This window comes from Lissotriton helveticus, chromosome 9 (genome assembly GCF_964261635.1).
Source record: "Lissotriton helveticus chromosome 9, aLisHel1.1, whole genome shotgun sequence".
Taxonomy (NCBI): Eukaryota; Metazoa; Chordata; class Amphibia; order Caudata; family Salamandridae; genus Lissotriton; species Lissotriton helveticus.
Genome location: NC_136070.1, coordinates 257,134,983 through 257,153,810, shown reverse-complemented (window position 1 = coordinate 257,153,810; position 18,828 = coordinate 257,134,983). Strand labels below are relative to the sequence as shown.

Here is an 18,828-nt window from a genome sequence, read left to right as displayed (position 1 = left end):
ACAGACTTTAAAAGGGCTCGTGTGAGGTTGCACAGGGGCTGGTGATCTCATTGAAGGTCTCCAGGGAGGTGGTAAAGGCTTTCGGTCTCCCTAGCAGAACCTGTGCTGGAACACTTGATTTTTAGTTTGCAACGGGGCAGTAGTACTCATGAGAGGTGGAACCTGGGGACGGGGGGTTGTGATTTCAGAGGAAGTAGCATCATGGCTGTAGGTCCTGTGAAAGGTGGCGAAGGCACACTTTGGCAAATGATGTAGACCAGAGGTGTGGCTAGAGCCTGTGGCGCCCGGGGCCATCCCACAGACTGCCACACATGGCATCCGCAGCCCAATGACTGTGCGAGGCCAAGTCTCTACTCGAATTTCGAATCCCACCCCACTGTCAAACCTCGGGCACAAATATTTCTCACATGTATCACCGGAATGCCAGGTCCACACCGGTCCACCAACCAGTACAAGCAAGTGCCAACCATCTGAACTCGCAGCCGCAGAGGGCAGCGCACAGCAACCCGGGGCCACTCGCCCAACCATACCAGTGTGATTCTCCCTAATACCTCCAAACATATCCATCAGCCTGCCTGCCTGACTGCGTTCAGCTCGCGTGTCCCACAGGCTCTCTCGAGGCCCGCCCAGTAACCATGCTCAAGTCTCCATAACCACACTCTTTCTCAGGTGCATTTAATTTGATTTACAGAGCCACTCATACCAGTGTATGGTGTCAGAGCTCTTTACATCACACACACACACTACACAGAGACAATCATTTATACGTGTGTAAATCACTGTATAGGAAATGCTACATAAGACAAAGGACTACAAGGTGTAGAAGTCACATAAAAACCATACTAGTAGGCAGTATAGTTTCATAGCTCACTGTTCTATGTTAGGATTTTAACTTAAACTGCAAGTAACAAAAGGATCTCTCTGACAAAAGCAGTAACCTACTAACCTAGTTAACATTATGTGCACTTTATGATCTGCATGGTACACGTTCTTTGCAGCAGGCACATTAACCCTCTGTGCTACTTTTCCAGGAGTCAACTCTTCCAGTAGACAAAACTCCGATCTCTCTCTAGGAAGACCATTAATCACCGAAGTTATCATGACATTTTTATTGTTGCTGAAAATTGCTGGAGGCCAGGAAGGAGGCAGCAAGTTTTTTTAAACCATAATATACTTGCAAACACTACGCACCCACCTGAAATAGGTACCCAGTGCGGTCACACCATTCGCCCCGCCCTAACCTGCTCAAGGTTCATGTGACCTCAGTGACAGAGTCACAGTGACGTGATCACTGTTGCTCTAGGGTGTGCTGCTTCGTAGGCCTGCCCGCAAGGCTGGAGATGAACTTCAGTATTTATTTATTTATTTATTTATGGATTTTGTAGAGCGCACGGCTACCCCCAATGGGGGTGTCCCGGCGCTAAGAAACTGATTGGCAGAAAAGAGAGGAAGTAGACTACACAGATGCAAAAAGCCAAGTCTTCAGGCGTCTGCGGAAAATCACTTCAGATGGGGCAAATCTAAGATCAATAGGAAGACTGTTCCAGTATTTAGCTGCAAGGACGGCAAAAGCTCTGCCACCCATTCTTGTGCGGCGGAATCTAGGCACACACATTAGGCGCAGATTGTTAGAGCGGAGATCCCTGACCGAGTAGGACAACCTCAGTCTTTTTCTTAAGTAGTCTGGGCCAGATCCATTCAACGCTCGAAAGGCGAGAATGAGCGTTTTGAACTTAATTCGGTTAGCTATAGGCAACCAATGAAGCTCTTTGCGAAACGCCGAGATCGAATGTCTGTAGGGAATGTTACCAATCAATCTTGCGGCCGCGTTCTGCACCACCTGGAGACGTTCAATTTGGTACAGAGGAGCCCCTACATATAGACTGTTCGCGTAATCCAGGTGGGAAGTAATTAAGGCCTGGGTGACAGTTCTACGTGCATCCATAGGTAAAAAAGGGAAAATCTTCCTCATCATTTTTAATTTGCCATAGCAAATCGACGTGACCTTATTGATTTGGGGGCTGCAGGATAGTGTATCATCGAATATGAACCCCAGGTTACGGGCAGAATGAACCGGGGTTGGCGGAGGGTTGAGAATCGTAGGCCACCATAAAGAAGGTGGAATGGTCATTTTTTGATTAAAGAACAGAACCTCCGTTTTATCGGTGTTTAGCTGCAGATGGTTAGAAGACATCCAGGAGCAGATTTCGCCAAGACAGTGGCGAAAACTGGAGAGGCTGGAGTCAGAGTGATCGCTGAAAGAGAATATAAGCTGAGTATCATCAGCATACGAGATCACTCTGACTCCGCAAGCCTCTACTACCTTGGCCAGCGGGGCAAGGTACACATTGAAGAACAGTGGGCTTAACGCTGAGCCCTGTGGGACTCCGCGGACCAGAGGTTTGCATTCTGATTCAAAAGGTCTAAGAAGAACCCTCTGCGATCGCCCTTGGAGGAAGGAACCCAGCCATGATAAGGCAACGCCACTCACCCCAATCTGCTTCATACGGTCAAGGAGGATTTTATGAGACACCGTATCGAAAGCGGCGGACAGGTCGAGGAGGACCAGCATGGCCTCCTCGCCCTTGTCCACACACTCTCGCACCGTCTCTGACACTTCGAGCAGTGCGGTCTCAGTGCTGAACCCAGCACGGAAGCCGGACTGAGAATCATGCAGAAGAGAGTAAGTCTCCAGGTATTCCGCTAGTTGAAGTTGGACTGCCTTTTCCAAAACCTTAGCAGGTTTGGGAAGCAGAGAGATAGGCCGATAATTACTAAATTGTGTAGGGTCGGCATCAGCTTTCTTCAAAATGGGTATCAGCAGAGCTTCCTTCCAGGCTAAAGGGAACTGGCCTAGTTGTAAAGAGGCGTTCCAAATGGAAATAAGAGGCTCTAACAGTAAAGTGGCCAACTCACTCATGATTTTAGGGGGGACCGGGTCCAAAGGGGAACCTGATTTGCACTGTAATAATAGTTTATGTGCAAGATTAGGAGTGAGGTCCTTAAAAACAGCTAAAGTAGGAACAATGTCCTGGTTAGTTGAAACCGGGATAAGGGAGAGGTCCAAAGTACCAGCTGGAGGGAAAGAGGCAGCAATTTTATCGATTTTTTCTTGAAAGAAGTCTGATAGTCCGTTACAAAGAGACAGACTAGCAAGATTAATGGGTGTCAAAGCAGGGGGTTTGACAAAGTCCTTGACAATTTTAAACAGTGTTTTTGCCGAATTGTCTGCGTCTTTAATTTGTGAGGTGAAAAACTCTTTCATGGCTAATTTTCTTGATTTGGTGAAATTCCTAAGGGCCAGTCTATAGATAGTTTTTGCCTCAAGGTCATACGTAAGTCTCCATTTACGTTCGAGTTTTTTACAATGGCTTTTTTCTTTACGTAAGGCATCTGAAAACCAGGGAGCAGAAGGGCGAGATCTAGCAGATGACCTCGCTATACAAGGGGCAATTTCATCGATCGCCGCCAATAGAGTGGTGTTAAACTTAGTAACACAGGTGTCAATATTTCCTGAGCTTAACTCAAGAGGGCAACTGAATATTGGCTCTAGGGCAGTACAGGTGACCTTATGCCATTTTCTTCTCTGGCCAGGCCCTGGTTTCACCGGGATGGGAGCCTGAGGGATGGGAATGTCAAACGCAAGCAAGAAGTGATCGGACCATGTAAGGGGGAGAGGAGGGTGCGTACTAGTCCCTGGGAGGTTGGAGAAAATAAGGTCTAGCGTGTGGCCGGCTACATGCGTCGGACCATGGATGAGTTGCATCAGGCTCAGACTCTGAAGAGAGTCGAGAAGACGGATGGCTTGGGTACAGGTAGGGTCATCAACGTGAAGGTTAAAGTCACCCAGAACTATAAAGTGAGGGTGCTTAAGGGAAAGGTCCGTGATGACATGTACCAATTGTGACAGGGCTGAGGGAGAAGCTCAGTATGGATTGTGGTGGACAGGCCTTCACGGTTAACCCACAATTGACACCACTAGGGTACACCTGCTTGTGCTAAGACATCAGGCCTTCTAAGGTCTAGTGGGGCCTTCTAAGGTCTAGCATGGGAATATGCTCCCCCAGTAGAGTGGTCTGGTGGACTGATCATGAAGGCTGAACCCAGTTCCTCAGTTCCAAATTCGACTGCTCTGGCCATAGTGCCCCATCCTCTTCCCCACTGAACACCATACTGACCCACTGAGAGAAACTCGCACTACCTTCAGCTACAACCTAATTGTGCCCGCTATAAACACTTGGATGTGGCTCAATTCAAATTATGCACTTGATAAGAGTAATATGCTGCCTAAAAAAAAGTCAAAGCAAACACTCATAGGGAATGCAAGATTAAGTAAAGCATGTGAAATGTAAGCAGAAACAACATGGTTAGCTTAACGATCTCTCACTCACTATTCAGAAACCAGTGAGTGGTTTTACCTGAAAAGTTAAGGACATGGCTCTAGGGCCCTGAAGGGAACCGTTTCAATGTCCATTGCTTATATCCTTATCCTTGCTTATATCCTTACAAAACGTAAGCAGTATGGTTTAAAAAGACCACATCCATAAACACAGAGCCGTGGTACACATTTTGTTTTCCAATCCACCCATCAACCAGGCATTGCAATACATCCAGGAATGGTGCACTTCTCCACCTGGGGACAACAATGCTGTTCAAAGAAAGATGAGAAAACAAAAGTAGCACTTCACTGCAAAGTCTGTAAAGTGAGGCTCATGTCTTTGGATGTGAATACAACCAATCTGACCACTTTGCAACCACTCTGTCTTGCTTTATTTAGTTATGTATTTATGTTCAAGGCATGTGGGCTGCTGAATTCATATCTGTAGCATAGATCGCCGCCTAGTGTTGGGTCCGGATGATTGCACATTGTTGTCCTGGAAGAGTCTTCGAAGTATCATGAGATAGGTGGCTCCTCCCCTGGACTACAGTGCGCATGGGCATCGACTCCATCCCCAGATTGTTTTTTTCCGCCGTTGGGTTCGGATGTATATTCGACATCTCCAGTTCGGAATCGATATAGACTTTTCTTACGGCCCGAAGGCCTTCTCTTAACCGTCGGTATTGTTTGCGTTCGGTCCCAACTCTGTTCCGGCTCAGTTCCCGAGTCGGACGTCCAGAGGAGTCGCGTGGCTCTTCGGTACTCTGGGCCCAGTCGACGCAGCAACACTTACGACGACATCATGGAACGGAGTCCGTTTAAAAAATGTCCCGTGTGCGGATCTAAGTACCCGCACATCGACGTCCACCCTGAGCCGACGTTGGTCAAAACGAAACCGAAACCTTCGGTGTCGACGAAAGCGAAAGTAATTGAGACGCCATCGAAACTGAAGACGTCTGCCACCCCGGCCGCCTCCTCGTCTTCGGACACGTCGGGGCAGCCGAAGCCAAAGAAGGCTGTTGACCCGGGAAATTCGGCCAAGGGCGCCGAACCGAAGTCGGTCAAGGGCGCAGAGTCGAAGTCGGTCAAGGCCGTCGACCCAAAATCGGCGAAGGGCATCGAACCGAAGACTGGGGCCCCGCACCCCGTAGTTAAGGCCGCCGTCACAAAGCCGTCGACGCAGAAGGCTGTCGGACCGGCAGGGGGACGCAGCGCGCAGAAACAGGCTGATCCGGTCCCGGACAAACATAAGGCATCGACGCAAGAGTCTTCCCTCGCTGGTGGACCGAAGACGTCTGTCGGATCGACGAAACCGTCCGCTTCCTTTACGAAGCAGGTGTCGGATTCTCTTCAACGCATCAGGAACAAGGCTTCCGCGTCCGCACCGAAGGATGCTTCCGCCGTGAAGCCAGCTGCCTCGACGCCAAAGTCTTCGGCGCCTCTCCTGTTTACGTTGCCGCCAAAGGTGGCACCGAAGGCCTTCGCTCCACGGTCGGTCACCGAAGCGCCCGTCCCAGTGTCCACGGTGCAGAAGCCTTCTCAGCCGCTTGGAAGCTTAAAACCTCGACAACCCTCGGTGGAGGAGCAGTCGGAGCACTATATCGACGCCGACACCGGGAAACTCACCCTCTACAAGAGGAAAATCACGGCAACCCAGCCTTTGGAGTCCTACACGATTCCTTTGAAGCGCAAGAAGCCTGCTGCAGACTCCCCTGTTCTTGTGGAGCCTCTTGCTACACCGACTCCACGAGTGGCTACACCCTCATCCACTTATTCGGATGTGGAGGGTGGGGATGGTGATGACGAGGAGTATGGCTTTCCTCCCACCACTGATCCTGAGGATCACAACGACTCATGGACAGTTGCAGGTGACACAGGGGATCAGCACACTGCCCAGGACCCTCAAGTGTACGCTGTCAAGACCTCTCCTACCGAGGATTCAGCTGCATTTAATGCTCTAATTGAGAGGGCGGCTAAAAACCACGACGTGGACCTCCACACTGACCCTATCGAAGTGGACTTCCTTTTTGATACCTTTCCACTGCAGAAAAAACTGTCAAGACTCTTCCCATGCTCAAGGGGGTTCTCAAACATGCTGCAGACATTTTTAAGGAACCCACACGGACCAGGGTGGTCAAGGATTGAAAAAAAATATAGGCCGGCGCCTGGCGACCCCACCTACATCAGAGGACAGTTGCCATTAGACTCTCTGGTTGTCTCTAATGCCCGGAAGAGGGCAAACTCACAAACCACTGGTGATGCTCCTCCCCCCGACAAGGAGTCTAAAGTGCTGGAGGCATCAGGGAAGAGGGTGGCGGCTCAAGCGGCCAATATCTGGCGTATCTCTAACACTCAGGCGCTACTAGCCAGATATGACGGGGCGCACTATGACACACTAGAGACCCTGTTGCAACATCTTCCAGATCCGTATAAAGAGGCAGCTGAGATGCTTATTCAGGAAGGGAAGCTTATCTCCAACGCTTCCATTAAGTGTGCACTGGACGTAGCGGACACAGCGGCCAGGGCCATTAACACCAGTGTCATGTTGAGACGTCAGGCCTGGCTCAGGATCTCCGGTTTCAAGCCGGAGATACAAACTACCATCCTCAATCAGCCCGTTAACCCCGATAGGCTATTTGGTCCTGAGGTGGATACAACCTTGGAAAAGATAAAAAAGGATACCGAAACTGCTAAATCCATGGGGGCTCTCCAGTCCCAGCAGTTTCGGGGCAGCACTTTTCATCGCTCAGGCAATAGAGGTGTTTCCAGAGGCCAGATGTCCCAGCAAACGCAATACAATAAAGGTGGGGCGCAATCCTCTTACACCAAGCAGAGTAGAGGCGGCTATCGGGGCAACAGCACCAAGGGCAGAGGTCGTGGAAACAACAACTCCCGCTCCTCCGCCACCACCAAACAGTGACGCCCTGTCGCTGCCCCCCGACCATACTACACCTGTCGGGGGGAGACTCCAGCGGTTCCTGCCCGTCTGGAGATCCATCACCAAAGAAGGACGGATCCCTCAGACCCATACTGGACCTCAAACCCCTGAATCAGTACATTCTATCAGAACACTTTCATATGCTCACACTGCAGCAAGTTCTCCCGTTGCTCAATCAGGGAGACTTCCTCGCAACCTTGGATCTCAAGGATGCCTATTTCCACATTCCACTGCACCCATCACACAGGAAATACCTCCGGTTCACTATTCAGGGTCGGCATTATCAGTTCAAGGTCCTGCCTTTCGGGGTGACCACAGCCCCCAGGGTGTTCACAAAATGTCTGGCGACAGTAGCTGCGCACCTCAGGAGGCAGAACGTTCACGTTTACCCTTATCTGGACGACTGGCTTGTCCAAGCGAAGTCGGTCCAGCAGTGTGCCGCCAACATGTCCCACACCATTCACCTCCTTCACGATCTGGGATTCTCACTAAATTATCCCAAGTCGCACCTTCAACCGGCCCATGTGCGGCAATATCTGGGTGCGACAATCAATACTCTGGCAGCCACGGCTCAGTCAACTTCTGTGAGGGTCGACAGCATTCAGTCACTGATCCAAAAGTTGAGACCGCAACACTCGCTTCCGGCAAGAGTGTTCATGCAGTTGATAGGCATGATGGCCTCCTGCATCTTCATAGTCCCGCACGCGAGACTACATATGCGTCCGCTCCAAGAATGCTTGGCTCATCAGTGGACTCAGGCTCACGGACAGTTTAACGACCTAGTGTTGGTGACCGGTCGGGCATACAGCTCTCTGCATTGGTGGAATCCACACAACCTTTGCAAGGGCCGACCGTTCCAAGAGTCTGTGCCACAGATTATCCTGACAACAGACGCATCTCTCCAGGGATGGGGAGCTCATGTGCTCCACTACACAGTGCAGGGACTATGGACAACGCAGCAGCAGAAGATGCACATCAACTACCTAGAACTGATGGCAATCTTCATGGCATTAAAGGCATTCAAAGTACATCTGTGCAACAAAGTCGTGTTGATCTGGACGGACAACATGATAGCCATGTACTACATTCAGAAGCAGGGAGGTACTCACTCTCCACAGTTGTCTCATCTGGCTCAGAGCATGTGGAAGTGGGCCATTCAGAGGAACATCTTCCTCATGGCGGAACACCTCCCGGGCAAGGACAATCAGATGGCGGATCTGCTCAGCAGGTACAGCCACCAGATGCACGAGTGGGAGATACATCCATCAGTACTCCGCCCGTACTTCCAGCAGTGGGGTCATCCAGAGATAGACCTGTTTGCCACAAGGGAAAACGCAAAATGCCAAAGCTTTGCCGCCAGGTTCCCTCACCCACAGTCGCAGGGCAATGCGATATGGATGAACTGGTCAGGCAGATTTGTGTACGCTTTTCCCCCAGCACCTCTCATACCGCTGGTGGCACGAAAGCTAAAGCAACACTCGCTGACACTCGTCCTGGTTGCTCCAACGTGGGCACGCCAACCATGGTACACCACGTTTCTAGAACTCTCCGTGGTACCACATCAAAGGCTGCACCTCACACCCAGGCTTTTGACGCAGAGCCATGGCGACATTCAGCATCCAGACCCGCAACAGCTCAACCTGGCGATCTGGCTCCTGAAGTCTTAGAGTTTGGCTACCTTGACTTGCCTCCTGAATGCATGGATATCATACGGGAGGCAAGAAAGCCCACCACCAGAGCTTGCTATGCAGCGGAATGGAAGCGGTTTGTCATTTACTGTACTGAACACGACATCAACCCGCTAGATGCATCCATTCCCAACATCATCTGATATTTGTTACATCTTTACAAGTGCAAGCTGGCATATGCTTCCATTCGGATACACTTATCCGCCATAGCGGCTTATCTCCAAAACAGGCAGCACCTCTCCGTTTTCAGAGTGCCTGCCATCAAAGCCTTTCTAGAAGGACTTAAACGGGTCATCCCTCCCAGGACCCCTCCAGCTCCTGTATGGAACCTCAATGTTGTCCTCACCCGGTTGATGGGCCCACCTTTTGAGCCTCTGCATTCCTGTGAGATTCAGTTCTTAACATGGAAAGTGGCGTTTCTCATTGCCATTACGTCTCTGCGACGTGTTAGTGAGCTGCAGGCGCTCACTGTACAAGAGCCATTCATACAGATTCACTCCACAGGGTGGTGCTGCGCACTAACTAAATTTCTTTCTAAAGTGGTTTCGCAGTTCCATGTCAATCAGACCATTGAGCTGCCCGCGTTCTTTCAAAACCCTGAGACAGTGGCAGAAAGAATGCTCCACACTCTTGATGTCAAACGAGCTTTGATATACTACATCGATAGGACAAAAGATTTTAGGAAGACACAACAACTCTTTGTTGCCTTTTCAGCCCAGCACAAAGGCAACCCCATTTCCAAGGCAGGGATAGCCAGGTGGATCGTTAAGTGTATTCAGATTTGCTATCACAAGGCTAAGCGCACTTTAACGGTCCCCCCTAGAGCCCACTCCACCCGTAAGTTGGGGGCCTCCATGGCTTTCCTTGGTAATATCCCTTTGGAAGACATTTGTAGAGCAGCCACATGGTCTACCCCACACACATTTACTAAACACTACTGTGTAGATGTGCACTCCAAGCAGCAAGCAGCTGTAGGGCAGGCTGTTCTAAAGACACTTTTTCAGACATCTGCAGCTGGCACAGGCGGCCGCCGTTAATGGAGGGACTGCTATTTATTCTATGCTACAGATATGAATTCAGCAGCCCACATGCCTCAAACTGAAGATGCTACTTACCAGTATGCATCTGTTCTTGGCATGTAGGGCTGCTGACATTCATATCGCCCGCCCTCCTCCCCGGCACCTGTAGCGGCTGCAGAATTTACACTTATTCTTAGCATGGTCATCGCCCACACTGTTACACTCCATCTTTGCCACAATGGCTAAAAACAATCTGGGGATGGAGTCGATGCCCATGCGCACTGTAGTCCAGGGGAGGAGCCACCTATCTCGTGATACTTCGAAGACTCTTCCAGGACAACAATGTGCAATCATCCGGACCCAACACTAGGCGGCGATCTATGCTACAGATATGAATGTCAGCAGCCCTACATGCCAAGAACAGATGCATACTGGTAAGTAGCATATTCATTTTCATATTTTAAACCTTTTATTTCTCTCCATCCCTAGGCTGCACTTTGGAATAGAAAAATTACAGAAAAAGGGCCTTTCCCGCAAGAGTGATTTTCTTTTTTGGATCCATTTCACAGGGAAGCAACTAAATGAAAGAAGGAAAGAGAGGTTGTGAACCGTTTCTTCAAGTCACGGTTTTCAGTAAGTGAGGAGCAAGACAGAAAGAGAGGGAATTAGAGGCGTAGCTAGACTGACTGACAGTAGTTTGAGTGAGTGTTCCGGTCCCCAAATGAACTAGAAAGGCCGCCATCCCCAAAATAGTGCCGCCTGGAAGGACTGCCCCCATCGCTACCCCCCCTCCCCGCCTACGCCACTGATGTAGACCACACATGCATTTCTTATAATTACTTGCATAATTTTTCATACACAAGCCTGAAGTTCTTATACCTGTTTTCTTCTTTCCAGCTACTGCAGTGTGACCCTGACAGCCGGTTAGGGTCTGGAGCAGATGGAATCAACAAGATCAAATCTCATCCTTTCTTTAGAACCACTCACTGGAACCAGATGCTTTAGACCTCTGGCAAACAGTCCCTGAGGATCTTGAACTAGAAGAGCTTGAACTAGAAGAGCCTGGAATTGTTACCCAACTTTTTGAATTTGCACGGGGTCCACAGAACTTCCAATGCTTTGTGAGGATTCCTTCAGACGAAACTTGGGCAATCATGTTGGCACCCCTAATCATTGTTGTATGATTTCTCTCCAGTGAATTAAGACCATCGCAGGTGCTTCCACTAAAGAGCAAAGCATTCCATATATATTCCGCTGATGCTTGAGCTTGAGGTCCTTCTGCTGAGTCAGAGACCTCAGAGTCTCTTCTACTGAAGCATGAGTTCCATCCCCATAGTCCTAGTCCCCGCATGCCTTTCCATTGATACAGTGAGTCCTTCCACCGAGCCATCACAGGCTGCTTCACTGGTGCATGAAATCCCTCAGGCTAAAAGGATGATCCAATGATGCATGAGCTTCCTCCACATGTCATAGCCCTCACAGGCTGTTATTGATTCATGAAGTGTCTAGGTTGAGACAGCCCTCACATGCCCTTCCACTGATAATTGGGATTCCTCTACCAAGTGTCAACACATGGCTCCCTATGATGGACCCAGTCCCTCCTTCGATTCCTCAACGACTCTTCCACCCATGCAAGATGTCCCTCAACAGTTATTGCATATCTTCTGATTGCTAAGGGGACCCTGCCACAGCGCCCTAACTGCAACAAGCCCTTCTTTGGATGCATGAAGTCCCTACCACTGATGCACTTACTCACCAGCTTCAGCCATAGCTCAGCCTGGGCCTTGCAGTGCTCAGCCAGTCCATACTCATGTTTGACCTTCCTTAAGTGACTTTGGCCAAAGGCAGGTCAAGAGACTGGGCATGTGAATTATTAGCTCATTTTCAAACACAGCTCACCAGGGGATATGTACACCATTGAAGATGAAACGCGAGTCCTGAATTGCACTGCTAAATAAACATGTCCAAATGGCAAACCTTTCGTCTAAGTTCAACTTTACTATCATTAAAACTGCTCCTGTCTGATGAAGTAACAATAAGAGGTTCAGGGTGTACCTGAATATGGTAAGACATTAATCAATCTGTAAACATCCGTTTACCAAATGCCACAACACACTCTCTCTCTCCCCCTCTCTCTCACTCACTCACTCTCCTCTCTTTCCCTCTCCCCTCTCCCCTCTCCCCTCTCCCCTCTCCCCTCTCCCCTCTCCCCTCTCCCCTCTCCCCTCTCCCCTCTCCCCTCTCCCCTCTCCCTTCTCCCTCTCTCTCTCTCAACCTCAACAACAAGCCTCATCAACGAGATGCCTGGAGTTTGGAGGTGAGGCTTCTGCAAACACTGGTTCTGATCGGTATCGCACCCCACCACAAGCTCCGAGCATTGGGTGTTGTTAGGCCAGGAAAGGGGAATAACATGCTGCTTCGGTACTACTGGGTCACTTTGGAAATGAGGATCACACAAAGGGGGTCGGGGTAATAGCCTACTCACGAGGGATCTGGTTTCACCAGACACACCCATCTAAAAGAAGAAGAAAAAAAAGCATTTGCAATTCAATCGGTACCCCATTTGTAAGAGTTTGAGTTATTGGCTTTGTAAACAATATTGCTTTTTATGTATGTTTAGTTGTTTATAGTGGAGTGGGTGTATGTTGTTTGTAATGGGATTATGTGGTTTGAATTTAATTTTTTTAATGGAATTGTATGGTGTGTATTGTAAATATGTGTTATGGTGAATAGATGGGACGAGAGTTGTATGAAACAGATAGTAAGAATGAGAGTGATAGGTAGTTTGTGTATCTAGTGAAGATAAAGTAGTATAAATACTGTGTGAAAGAGTTAGAAGGGGAGAGAATGTTATAGATGTATAAAGAGGCTGCGGTTGTGTATGTACTTGATAGAGAAAGAAGAGGAGGAGAGTGTATTTTTGGTGTTAATATTTGAAAACCAGTAAATATGACTCATTTTTTGGTTCCACACGCAATCGAATTGCAAAATTCTATCATGGCAGTGGTAGTCTTACAGAAAGAAAACATGATCAACACACACAAACTTTGTCAAACACATCGCCAGACCTGTTGCCTTTATTAATGTTTGTTCTGTTTTAAGTCAGTCTTCTACCCCTGCTGTATGACTGTTCAAACTAGCATTATTCCTTATAACATAATTGCCACTGCCTCCATTTTAACTGCCTTTTTTGCAAGTTTTCTACCTGGCACATTTTATTCACATTCCAACCTGAGGCAGAGAGATCCAGGACGTCCTCTTTCTAATACCCTGCAGAGTTGGTGGATGTCACAGTAGAAACACATTAACATTTGTGGCACACTCTAAGAAGAAGTCATGTGAAGTTAGTAGACAAAGACCAAAATAAGCATTGGCTAAATGCCAAAAGATATCCTAGATTTTATGTAAAAGCACACATTGTATCAGCAGACCCTGGCACTGAAGGGGACTAATCCTTGTGTGGATATGCACAAGAGGTGTCCAAAGAAGCCCCAGCAGGAGAGCTCCAGGCCAGGTCTTAGGGATATCCACAGAAAAGGCATGTAATACAATGAATCGAAATGAAACAGTTCCATAGTCTGTGGTTATCAGGAAAATGTGGAATGGATCCGAGTCTTCTGTCTCGACATTCAGCATTTTTTATTTAAGGCAATAATAGCATGACATAAAGACCTCCAAACAACATCACACTTACGCTAGTCCTCTGTGCAGATGCCAAGGAACATAGCGGGGCTAAATACATGATCTGTTTGTGTTCATCGATTATTTCAAGGGCACAACTCAAGTGTTGCTGCACAGCACGAGCAGAATGACAACTGCAAAGCGTGGGTGCTCTGAAGTTGAAGTGAACACAATTAAATCTATAGCATACAAAATGGATTATAGATGTTTTTAAAGAAAATTGTTTATAAGGAGAATGGGCTATCTTTGCTATGCCCTAAAACTGCCAGCATAAATTAGTCACGATTTCTAAATCTTCACTGTGGTCAACTCGACAATGGAAAGGCCTTTCCAACTATGCACCAGTACTTTAAAACTTACCCGGTAAGCTCTCTGTTCTTTCACTATGGCTTAGTGTATAATTTAAAAACCTAAGCAAAGCATTGTGTTTGTTCCTAATCTGACAACTCTTCATATTTGGTAAATAAACTGAACTCGGTCATGTAGAGACTAGTGCCCGTACAACCAAAAGCTCTTTCACAACCTTGAATAATAAAACAATTCCTGCCCTTTGCCCTTGTTCTTTTGTTTCCACTAGAGACAAAGTCCAAGCGAATATTTTCACCCTGACAAACTCAAGAAGTGAAATTCTGTTGCAAAGCTTGTCACCTGGAAGCAATTGTGAAACCGACAACTTGAACGAGACTATTCTGAAACACAGTGGCAAATGACCCGAATGTTCACTGCTCGCCCATAGCAACGTCTCTCCATTTATTCATGGCATCTTTTTAAGTACGCGAAAAAAAATAGCTTTTGCATAAAAAATAAATAAGCAGAAAGGCTGGTATCTTGCGACATATTAGACATCTGCCAAAACAGAAAGGTTAATCGCACTGGATATATCTTTTTTCTTTTACAGTAGATGCTTAAAATATGAATTCAACACTCTCTTTAATTAATATAAATGAGCTGTTATATTTTGGAAGCATATGATTTCTGAAAAGCATACATATCGGAACTGTAACTTTCCTCGCCGGGAATGATGTCATGCTAGCTTCATCTGGTTTAAGGTGGAAGTCATTTCAAACTTTTTGCAGTAAACTGGCTGAAGGGCAAAAAATACAGAACACTTACCAAATCAGCATTGCCAAGCATTCCTGTATAACGCAGATGTGGAGAAATCAAATTATGCAGCAATAACAGTTTTATCTTCATTGTATGTTTTACAGGCTCAGAACTGAATGAATAACAAGGGCAGTGTCCCGTGAGTGGTGTGTGCGCCTGCCATTGTAAAACTGAAAGCGTTCATGGTGCGCTGAAACAAAAATTAAAATGAAAGCGTGCGTGGCTGGCTGAAAATAAAAACAAGAAGCCACTGCCATTATTCCTCAAGGGCAGCGTCCCATGAGGGGTGTATATGGCCGCCATTGTAAAACTGAAAGGCACATGGCATGCCGAAAACAAAAATGAAACTGAAAGCATGCACGGAGCGCTGAAAACAAAAACAAGGGCGAGAGGAAGGTGGACGCAATGCTAAACTGCTTTAAAGAGGCAGTCCTGTGTCGGGCTGGATGTAAAAGATGTGGACACCATTGTTATGCGCTCGCACAACATGTCTTGCCTACTTCTGCACGCAATTCATTATGTAAATGGGTCTCCATAATTGCAAATGAAAGCTACAGAGTAAGGACACATGTAAGGGGCTGTCCTTATGGGAAGTAGCAATAGGAGAAAGGGTGGTACTAAGGAGGGACTAAGACTATTGACAAATCAAAATTCATCATTTATAAAGGACAGGAAGAGGAGCCAGTTGTAAAGATGGGCGGATCTTAATGTGCATATCCTGAATACAGCATTTCTCGAAGATAAAGCGTAGACGCTGCCTAGGCGAGACCTGAAAACAAGTAGGACTTTCTGGCTCCAACCACTAGATGGCGGAATATGCACAGTATGTGAATCTAGAAGAGCTTCAGGCTGCAAAACCATTGCTACAGGTAAGAACTTGTTTCTTTTTCGCTTCCATTTGCCACCCACTATGAGCTTTTTAGGCCAGTATAAGTTGTAGGGTAGGATTTTGGGATGCTATGAAGTGGAAGGGCAGGCTCTGCCCTGACCGGTGACGGGAACCTTAGAATTAAGGGGCGACTCAAAGTGAAGGCCACTGACATATTAGCACCAATATTTACACGAGGCCAATGACATATTGGCCATATTGGCGCGATTAGAACACTGCTACATAACTGCTACATAATACAACAACCACTTCCCACCACTTAAGTTGGATATATATATATGCAGATTTCTCCTCAACCATGTGGAGAAATCTGCATACGTAAATGGATTTACACTTACCAGGAATCCCTTTAAATAAAAAAAGGTAAATTCAGTTGTAAATTTAAATTTATGACTACCTTCCTCTAGATTATTAAGGACACTAGACCAGGTCTGATGTTTGTTTTGATCACCTAAAGCATTCTGGGTTTTGATCGATATGCCTCAAAATCAGTGATTTGTTGGTGAAAAGTTCATGATTGGAGATCAATTCTGTAAAGACCAGGAGAGAGGGGTGTGGGTCATCCTTTTTTACAACGGAATTGGCTGCAAATGCATATTGGGCGTGATGCTGAGAAAGAGAGTTGGAGATAGAGAAATCCCACTGGCAGTTTAGATCCAAACTGTGGCGAAGCCACTCGCAGCCAATGCTTTAGTTGATTGAGTCCTATATCAAAACTTCTCATCAACCTCTGTAATATTCTTTCCAATTTTAATCAAAGGTCTTAACTCCACTGTGCTGGGAAACGCAATATTTCATACGAATTTTTCAAACTATTCAGTGGGATAGAATAACACTAATACATTTAAGAATTTCTCAAAACTGTTTTGTACTTTAAAATTACATATATTGTAGCATTATGACAAGATATTTCAGGACCAAAACCCACTCTCCCCTCATTCCTTGGGTCTCTAATATTGGTTTTACTGGGGCCATGTCCCCCTCAACATTTACTCCTGGCTATTGGCCTCCCTTGCTATCACCAAGTCATAACCTTGACAAGCTCTTCCTCTCATTCATGAGGTCCCTCCATCTCTGATGGTTGTTGTCCTTTTGGAGAGCCTTAGGGCGCGATTAGAAATATGTCACCCAAGTATGAAATCTGTGCAAACCCCTGTTTTCGAAGGGGTCAGAATTCTTAGCTGTCCAAAGTTTATTGCACCAGTTAATTATTGGGTGCGATAAAGTCTGTATTCCTTAATAACTTTTGGCCAATGTAAACTGTCCCATCTGTGCATCTCCCAATTTAATGAAGTTAGAGTACTGTTCTCTCACCCCTAAGTAAGGAGTGAGTGTGAGGCTTTACTGCACTAGATCCCTCTACTGAGCTATCACTGGTGGTAGCAAAATGCCCAAGCCCTTTATGCTACCAAGTCCACTACAGGCAGTTCTAAGTGCACATGAACTGCAGATTGTGAGCCCACTGCACATCAGGAGAGAGGCTTCAAGTCACTGGAGAGAGGTGAAAGCTGTGGTCCACCTGGGTCTAAGGCCCTGCAGGGTGCCTGTCTCTGCATATAAAAGATACACATCTAGAACCATTCTTGAAACAAGCATTTACAATGCAATGGTTTCGCCTTTGGAAAAGTTAGATCTATTGGCATTGTAAATGACAACATTTGTATTTATGTGTTGGTTTTGTAAACAGATAAATAAATGGCATTGTCATTTACATTAGCTTAATCTCTTGCAAATGTGAGACCTATTGTACCCTACGGACGAGCTCAGCAGACAGCAATTACTACCACACACACACCCCCAGAGCCACACACAGACCAATGCCTGGCAGAAGCATGCAAAGCAGAAGAGCGCAGAGACTGTAGAATCAGACCAGCCATCCTTGGAACAGTCACCACCGGGCAAGAACCAAGCCGGAAGTAGCATGGACTAGAAAACCCAGAGAGGGAGAAGTGGACACACCAACGGCTAAGGAAACACTCAGCACGGCCGAACCGCCAACCCCAACAAGAGGGGAAAGCAAGGGCGAGTCCCCCACCCCAGAACGACCAGATCACTAACACCATATGCAACTTGAACACCTGCAACTTTGCATAGAGCAGGAGAACAGGGGGAAATGCATACATGAGATCCCTAGGTCACTGGAAGGGCATCACAACTACCCTCCCTGCCTCCATGCACAAAAATTTAAAAACAAGAGAGCATCGAAATAACCAGGGAGGCAACCAAGCCCACCCTCTGAGAACCAAACCTCACCGGTAAACCCAGGAACACTAGTGGAGTCAATGACGGGGACAATAAAACCCTGATGAGCCTGCCTGCCACCCCCTACTCCTGTCCCAGCAAGAAAACGATGACAGGGACCAGAATACTAACACTGCCCAGGCGCAAAAGACCTGAATAGACAACTGAAGGAAGACACCCAACAACGCCTGCGATGAACCAGGCAAGCCAAGATAAACTAGTGGTGGCTGGACCCGCACATGCCAATCGGCCAGAGGCGGCACAAAAGCCAAGACACCCAAGAAAACAGCCAACAGCTCCCGGCAGCAGAAACAACAAGCCACCAGACCGAGGACCACAAGTCCTGTACAGACAAAAAAAAACAGGGCAACACCCATGACCAACAGACTGGCAGCGGTTAGCACAATATGAGAAAGCAACCTGAAAACTCCATCCCCGGGATAGAGAGACAACGCTCAACCAACAGCCCAGAACCTCCCTAAACATGGGAGACACAGGCACCCCTGGTGGAAACCTGACCACTTGGAATCCAGCAGGACAACACAAGAGGTAGCACTAGATACACAAGTAACTGAGCCCAGGGAAGAACCATCAGGAAAGCAGACAGAAGCCCCGGAACCCACTTCAAAGGTCCACCGGAGAACATGCCACAGACACCAATACTGGAATCTCCGACACCACAGTCAATACCCTGGACAGAGGGAAGAAAACCTGCCCCAACAAAGGCCGGAACCGATCCCCAACGAAAGCCAGACTCAGAGGCGGGGGTGGCATGAGCTGACCAGAGTCACCAAAATCCACAGTTCCAGAGCACCTCGCATACCTCCATGACAGGATGTCCCGCCACTGAAAAAGAAGAGGCAGAAAGCAAGAGAATAGTGAAAAACGGG

General features: G+C 47.5%; 1 protein-coding gene across 2 annotated transcripts in view; it reads left to right on the top strand.

Annotated features, from left to right (window-relative positions):
• The window catches only part of RPS6KL1 (ribosomal protein S6 kinase like 1), a 92,880-nt gene extending 80,881 nt beyond the window's left edge, over nucleotides 1-11,999 (top strand). For both annotated transcript variants that reach the window (XR_013600908.1, XM_078659903.1), the window contains exon 11: nucleotides 10,921-11,999. Coding sequence is in view for 1 of the 2 variants with exons in the window: in XM_078659903.1 (XP_078516029.1) it covers nucleotides 10,921-11,028 (108 nt within the window). In the remaining variant the exon portion in view is untranslated. The remainder of the gene's footprint in view (nucleotides 1-10,920) is intronic.
• Nucleotides 12,000-18,828: the final 6,829 nt, after the last annotated feature.